Source organism: Berghia stephanieae, chromosome 6, assembly GCF_034508935.2.
Source record: "Berghia stephanieae isolate SIO BIC M18660-M18661 chromosome 6, UCSD_Bste_1.3, whole genome shotgun sequence".
NCBI classification, from domain to species: Eukaryota; Metazoa; Mollusca; class Gastropoda; order Nudibranchia; family Aeolidiidae; genus Berghia; species Berghia stephanieae.
Genome location: NC_088365.1, coordinates 45,479,637 through 45,487,136, shown reverse-complemented (window position 1 = coordinate 45,487,136; position 7,500 = coordinate 45,479,637). Strand labels below are relative to the sequence as shown.

General features: G+C 35.3%; 1 protein-coding gene and 1 long non-coding RNA gene across 8 annotated transcripts in view; both read left to right on the top strand.

Moving 5' to 3' along the window:
• The window catches only part of LOC144975112 (uncharacterized), a 4,184-nt gene extending 3,307 nt beyond the window's left edge, over positions 1 to 877 (top strand). The window contains exons 2-3 of the long non-coding RNA XR_013645862.1: positions 470 to 488; positions 780 to 877. This is a non-coding gene — a long non-coding RNA (uncharacterized LOC144975112). The remainder of the gene's footprint in view (positions 1 to 469; positions 489 to 779) is intronic.
• LOC144975111 (prestin-like) overlaps positions 1 to 7,500 on the top strand; it is a 71,822-nt gene that overhangs the window by 11,531 nt on the left and 52,791 nt on the right. The window contains exon 1 of one of the 7 annotated variants that reach the window (XM_078918854.1): positions 913 to 1,062. The exons of the other annotated variants lie outside the window; for them this stretch is intronic. Within the exon in view, the coding sequence (XP_078774980.1) occupies positions 1,047 to 1,062 (16 nt within the window). The 5' untranslated portion in view covers positions 913 to 1,046. Of the gene's footprint in view, positions 1 to 912; positions 1,063 to 7,500 lie in introns of those variants that run through there. 7 annotated transcript variants of the gene reach the window in all.

The following is a 7,500-nucleotide window of genomic DNA, read 5'->3' as shown; positions in this document are numbered from 1 at the left end:
TCCTACGTTTGTAGACATCTTCGCTTTCTTCGTCTTCTCCTTCTTCATTAACGTAATTTATCCGTGCTCGTTGAAATTGATCGTTCCGGTTTTCTTGGGAAAAGTTGGAAAAAAAAAAAAAGGGGGGGGGGGGGGGGTTGATTTGTTTTGGGTTGGTTTATTTTTTTCGACAACGACCAGCCTTGGATTGTGTTTTTTTAAAAACGTGATTCGTTCAAGTTTTTTTTGTTGTTTTTTTTGGTGTAGGTATATATTTATATATGTATTTAGATTCACTGGAGTGTTCGATTTTTTTCTTTAATTTTTAATTTTTATTAATTTATTTAATTTATTTGTTTATTTTTTACTTATTTATTTACTTATTTTAAGTAATTAATTAATATTGATTTATTTATATATTTATTTATTCATTCATTCATTATTATTAATTAATTATTTAATTAATTAATCCATTTCCTTATTTACACAGCGTTTCTCTCGTATACAAGGTCATTTTCAAGAGTCATTACTTTTAACTGTTATTGAAATACAGCAAGTGTTGCTTATAAGTTCATCTTTTTTTTTGTGTGTGTTTATTTATTTATTTGTATGTTTTTGTTTTTTTTTGGTTTATTTTTCTTTTCTTTACTCGATACTAGCAGAACTAAACAAATATTTTTCGTTTGTTTAATCGGATAAGTTTTTGTGTTATTGTTGTTTTTGTTTCATATCGTAACCAAGAATATTTTCTGTTGTTTTTTTACTAAATAAAACTACTGTTTGATTTACGAATGATACAGACGGGTTCTGAAACTTTTAAAAGATTTAATCTGATTTGGAGGAATTCTGCTTGAAATTGGATATTTGATTTTATAAAAAAAAATTCTCTTGAGAGAGGACCTCGAGACTTGGAGAGCTACACCTGGCGTTGACATGGCCTAAAAGTGTCGTGATGAAAACGTTTTAAAAGCAACAGATTTATTATCGAACTATCACTAATAAAAGGAGCTTTAACGACATAAAAGGAAACCCACACAAACGGATTTGTAGCCGGAGAGATTTCTACCATGGTGAAGCATCGGAGTAAGTGTGTATATAATATTATAGTCCTGCCTTATGATTTGAGATTAGAATATTATTTATTTTAAAAGTACCTTGATTTATCTTATATCTCTCTTGGCCTATGTGAAAACAACATTCCGTTGTCGTCGTTGCCGAAAAATCCCTCCTCCTCCTCCTCCTCTTCCTCCTCCTCCCCCTCCTCCCCTTCAACATCTACCTCCTTTTCTTCCTCTAGCTCCTCCTCCTCCTTCTTGGTCTTCTTGTTCTTTTTCTCTTTCTTCTTCTTCTTCTTCTTCTTCTTCTTCTTCTTCTTCTTCTTCTTCTTCTTCTTCTTCTTCTTCTTCTTCTTCTTCTTCTTCTTCTTCTTCTTCTTCTTCTTCTTCTTCTTTTTCTTCTTCTTCTTCTTCTTCTTCTCTTCTTCTTCTTCTTCTTCTTCTTCTTCTTCTTCTTCTTCTTCTTCTTCTTCTTCTTCTTCTTCTTCTCATCCTTCTTTCCTCCTCCTCGTCCTTTACGTCCTCCTCTTCCTACTCGTCCTCCTCCTCCCCCTCATCCATGAAAGTCAAACAACTTACTAGACATGTTACTTACTGTCTTTCTGCACAATCTTTCGTCATGTTTTCAATCCCCATTCCTTTTCTGATAACTCAGAATTGTTGTTGCTTGGTTTATTTATTTCTTTCTTTATTTCTTTCTTTATATATATTATATATATATATATATATATATATATATATATATATATATATATATATATATATATATTATATATATATATATAATATATATATATATATATATATATATATATATATATATATATATATATATATATATATATATAATCTTTATAAGCGAACCCATCATAATATACAATTCTTACACTCTTTAATTTTTGGAATTGCGAGCGTGTTTCCCTTATCTCTGCACGAAATCTTATATTCTACCCCTGAATCGATTCCGATGTCGTTGTCTTTGAATAAATTATATGTTCAAAAACGATTTAATGATACTTCTTTTTAAAGAATTAATTTTTTTTAGGGAAATGTAACGCTTGGTAAACCTATCATTAGAAATATGATATCATTACGCGTTACTATTTATGGGGAGGGGTAGAGGTAGAATAATCTTCCATACAACACTGAAACCAATAACAAAATTTTGCTATCGGTCATCACTTAAAATAAACCAATGCAGTTTTACCCCTTCACCCCCCCGCCCCCCCCCCCCCCCCCCTTTTTTTTTTTTTTTAAATGTTTATTTCCTTAAATTTCGTGTCCTTTCTTCCTATTTTTTCGAAAGGGGGAGGGGGGGGGGGGTACTAGAACTGATGTGTTTTCATGCGGCTATGTGGTCTTGCGATGTGACACTCGCTTTCGGATCGGAATGGCCTGGGTTCGAGCCTTGCTCGGCGCATAGTTGAGTCATTGGAAAATGCTCTTTACTCACATTCTCTCACCGTGCTCAGGTGTAGAATGAGTACCTGGCCGTTGACAGCGTTGTCTCGGAAAAAAAATTGTAATATCTCCTTACAAGCGTCATGTCTCGTCCTTCATGTGAAGTCTTGCTGTTGGTCAGGGACCCTTTGTAAAAAGGTTTGAACACGTTTAGAGCTTATTGCGCTCTATAAAAACTCGGAACTTTCCCCCCCGTAAATTTCAGCTAGTCGTTGTTTCTTTTTATGTCGCGGATAATTCAGCCTGGTTTCGAAATTAATCTTCATTATTGATTCTTTTTATTCTAAGATGACTGTTGTATGTTGTTGTTAATTTTTAAAATAGTATTTATCTTCACCCCCCCCCCCTCCCCCACTCCCATTTGAAGTCGTCTGGATGAATAAATGGAACGGAATGTTTATCACTGACTGTAATGCAGTGTAAGGCTCTCCGTGTTAATGTGTGTTTGTATATGTATATATACATATAATATATATATATATATATATATATATATATATATATATATATATATATATATATTTAATATATATATATATTTAATATAAAAATATATATATATATATTATTTATATATATATATATATATATATATATATATATATATATATATATATATATACATGTGTGTGTGTGTGTGTGTGTGTGTGTGTGTGTGTGTGTATGTATGTGTGTGCTGGCGGTGGCGTTTCTGTTAATTTCTTCCTGTCATTCTTTTTCATTTTCGTGGAATCTTCGGCTTGTTTTGGAAATCCTCATTATTGATATTCTTATGTGTTTAATTTTTGTAAGTTGTTGTTTTTATAATTATATATTTGTTTTCTAGTTTGACAGACAGTCTTGTGGATGAATAAACGCAGCAGTTTATGTTTATCAATGCAGTGCAGTGTGATGCGTGAGTGAGTGTGTGTGTGTGAGTGTATAAGTTGAATATCAGTGCTGCAGTGCTCTTGAAAAACACATATTTAGAAATTTGGCCAGAAAACTCGTCCTTCAAATATAGATTATAGATCGATTTAAATGACCCTCGTCTTTGCAACAACTTTCAAACCTGGGACTTCGCGAAGTCCCAGGTTTGAATGTTTTTGCTAAGACGAGTGTCATTTAAATCGATCGATATTTGAAGGACGAGTGTTCTGGCCAAATTTCTAAATATGTGTTTTTTCAAGAGTTCGGCAGAGTGGATGTCAATATAACGGTCTCCGCGGAATGTTTTAACTGGCTTAGTTAACCTGTTAATCGCATACACTTGAAATACAATTATTTCAAAATTTGGCCATAAAATTCGTCTTACAAATATCGATCGATTTAAACGACCCTCATCTTTACAACAACAGAAAACAACTCTCAAACCTGGGACTTTATTGGAGAAAATCGGGAAGTCCCAGGTTTGAGAGTTTTGTTTTTTTCCAAGATGAGGGTCATTTAAATCGATCAAGATTTGAAGAAAATGGCCAAATTTGTAAATATACGTGTTTATCTAGAAAACAGCAGTTAATTGGTTTAATGACAACTCTCCGTACTCTGAAAAAAACCCATATTTAAAAATTTTGCCAGAATACTTGTCCTTAAATATCGATCGATTTAAATGACCCTCATCTTGGCAAAAACTCTCAAACCTGGGACTTATTGAATCTTCAAGGAACCCCGGGTTTGAGAATTTTTGTCACGATTGCAGTCATTTAAATCGATCGATATTTGAAGGACGAGTTTTCTGGCCAAATTTTGAAATATGGGGTTCTTTCCAGAGTACGGCAGAACTCGGCTGACGGGAATCGTCAATAGTTGTGTTTTCGCCACCCTTAATACGCAGGATGATGGCTATTGATTGCAAGTAGAGGTTATACATTCTCTCTACCCCCCCCCCCCCCTCTCCCAGATTGATCATTCCGTAAATAGGCTGCTACTTATTACTCCTCGTCACCAAGTTTTGCCAGTTGTGATACAAAGGAAATTGCTGCTAATGAGCGGGGTTATTGTCAATATGTTGAAATGATAATAATGATAATATGTAATAAGAAATATTGTAATGACGCCATCTTTGATTTGACTGTTATTACGATGAATCTGCATTTGTCGTCCTAGCCTTAGCGGTTAAATGTGGTTTTATTGTATTACAAGCACACCCCCCCCCCCCCACTTCCCGTTAATGAATGCGTGTTTTGTTAACATAATATGTCCAATTTGTCATTTATGTTAAAGTCTTTGAGATAAGAATGTGTCACGCGTGTGTGAGTACCCACTTTTACTCACTGTCACACTTATATAGATACAGTGGAATCCGCATAAACGCAACGCTGTTAAAGTCAACTTCTGGTTAATATCAACACCTTTGTTGGTCCCAAAATGTCTTATTATCTAAGTGTGTTTCATGATAATGTGACACAATCAATCAAATTTCTGGTCAGCCAGGATTCTACTGTGTCTTGAGTGTTTTTTTTTTTCAATGTTTTGTTTTTGTTTTTGTGCGGCCATGTGGTCTTGTGGTAAGACACTCGCGTTCGGATCGGACGGTAACAAAAAAAAAGTAGCATCGATTTCAAATTTTCTAATCGACTACGTCAGCAGGTGTCTTGTTGAGCGGTATAATTAGGTGCCCCAAACGTAAACAAAAGTCGAGAAGCACATGGCAAACCACATGTTCCTGTCTTGACAGCTCAAGTTCCAATGTAAATTATAGAAAAAAAAATAACCTTTAAAATGTGGCTGTTAGGTGGCAAAAGAAACACATATTCATAAATACTCGATCATGCATCAAATAATGTCTAGATATGGATATTTTATGGAACAAAAGGTAAAATTTATCAAAAGTCACAGTCTATCTATTTTTAGACCAGAGCAAATAATTGCGCTGGTGTGAACAAAACGAGAATTATTCGGAGCCTGATTTTCAGAATAATGTAGTCTTATATTATTATTTCTGCAACTGTTAGATTTTATGTAAACATATTTTCAATACTGAAAGTGTATTGCCTACAACTCAAACTACAAAATTGGGAGACCTATATTGTGCGTAAATTTTTCCGGCCCCTAACGAAAATCACTAGCAACTTGTTATTGTTTACGTTTGGGGCACCTAATTATACTGCTCTGTACTACTTTTAGACTCGAGTTGGACAATTCAACACTCTACAACAAAAGGCAAGCGGTTCGCGCGCTCTCGTGCGTATGTACATACAATGAAAACAACCCCGCTTTCGTTTCGTTTACGTATCTACGCATCATTAATACCGAATTTGTTTGTTTTCACGCCAATAAATAAGAGGTATTCGTTGCATCTCGTCGTGTACTCGGTGGTGTCGATTGCGAATCAATTGCGAAACGAAACAATAGGAAAGGTACCGTAATCCTGTTTACTCTGACTAAACGCATTAAGAAAAAAAAATTGTCTAAAAAAGCCTTCCTCTTCAAATATTGATCAAATGAGAAGCCCCTCCTCTTGTCAAAACGACTCAATTCTCAAGCTTGTAGTCCTTCATATCAGAGCCATTTGGCCAAATGGAGGCGGAGTTTATCCCGGTTTCTATAGCGTGAAACGGACAATAGTAATTGCTTGCTATCCTTTGGATAGGACGCTAGACTATCGCAAAGTACTTTCCGCCAAATCTAACTGACTCAGATACCCATTCACTGCTGGATGGACAGGCGGGGGAAGGTGGGGGTGGGGGGGTGTAAGAAAAAAAATCTCGACTGCACCCGGAATCGATCTTGGTCCCTTTGCTTGTGAAGCTAGTGCTCTACCAACTGAGCTATCGGGACCAGTTGGGTAGTTGAGATTAATTTTTTTGGGTATTTTTTGTATTTTTTGGGGGTATTTTTTGTATTTATTTTTTCCAAGTTAGGGACCACCTAAGACGATCGAATATGGGGCAGCGTGGCTCAGCGGTAGGGTCTTTGCTTCGTACCCGAAAGGTACAGAGTTCGAATACCCGGCCACTGCTCTGTGTGGCCTTGAGCAAGTCACCTCGCACTAGTTCAGTTTGCGGCAATGCACTGCGGCTAATTCCTTGGTTATTCCAGTCTGCCCTTTGAATATACCCTAAAGTCAAATTTCCCCTGTGGGATAGAAACAAAAAGATAATTTTTTACGAGCTAAAACCTGTTGGCCCTAGATGAAAAAAAAAACCCTGTTTCGTTAGTGTTCAACAGTGACTGATTTAGTGCTTGACTTCAGACAAAAGAACTCCCGTCTTTCTCTAAATAGCCAATCCCAGTTCGTCATGCGTCAATAATAACAATAATGAGTAAGTAGGCTGTTTGCTTTCTTAAAAGTCAAACAGAGAAAGGAAGAAAGAAAAAAATTAAGTATGTACGGTACTTGATAAAGACTTGAAAAAAAAAACAACACCAGCGTCATTCATTGAATATCAGCAGATACTGTTCACTGATTTGTAAAGAAATTGATCTCTATCACTTTCTACCTCATCCGCTGCTCTCATTACACCCTCCTCATACCTGCCTACTTTTACGGATCGTCCGCAATTCTTACGGAAATTAGGTAACAATTTTGGACATACGGAAATGGAAGAAATATTACGGATTTTGATTTCACAGCAATTTGGGCGTAGTGTTGGAGAATTTTTTTCTTCTTTTAAATTCCCGCAGTTATCAAAAAAGAAGAAAAAAATGTTCCCTCAAAGTTATAAAGTCTACTGCTCAGTTCACGCCCATGTTAGCATAGTCGATTGCCAGCTCGTAATGGTGGAGGTCAACAACATTTATTTTACGTATAGAAGGTTGTAGATACGCAGTATTTTAAAAATTTTGTTGTTGTTGTTGTTGTTGTTAATTGGTGGAGTATTACTAAAATTGTACCATTTATTACTGATGAATTTTGTGTTGGCTACTGATTTTGAAATGTTCAAGTAAACAGGTATGCCTCCTGAACAGCCTTGATAAAATTTAAATAACAATAAGGATAAGGTCATGTACGGTACTACGCAAAATACCATACGGTTGTTGTTTTGTTGTTTATTTTGTGCTCTTTAAAAATGATTTTAAGTCC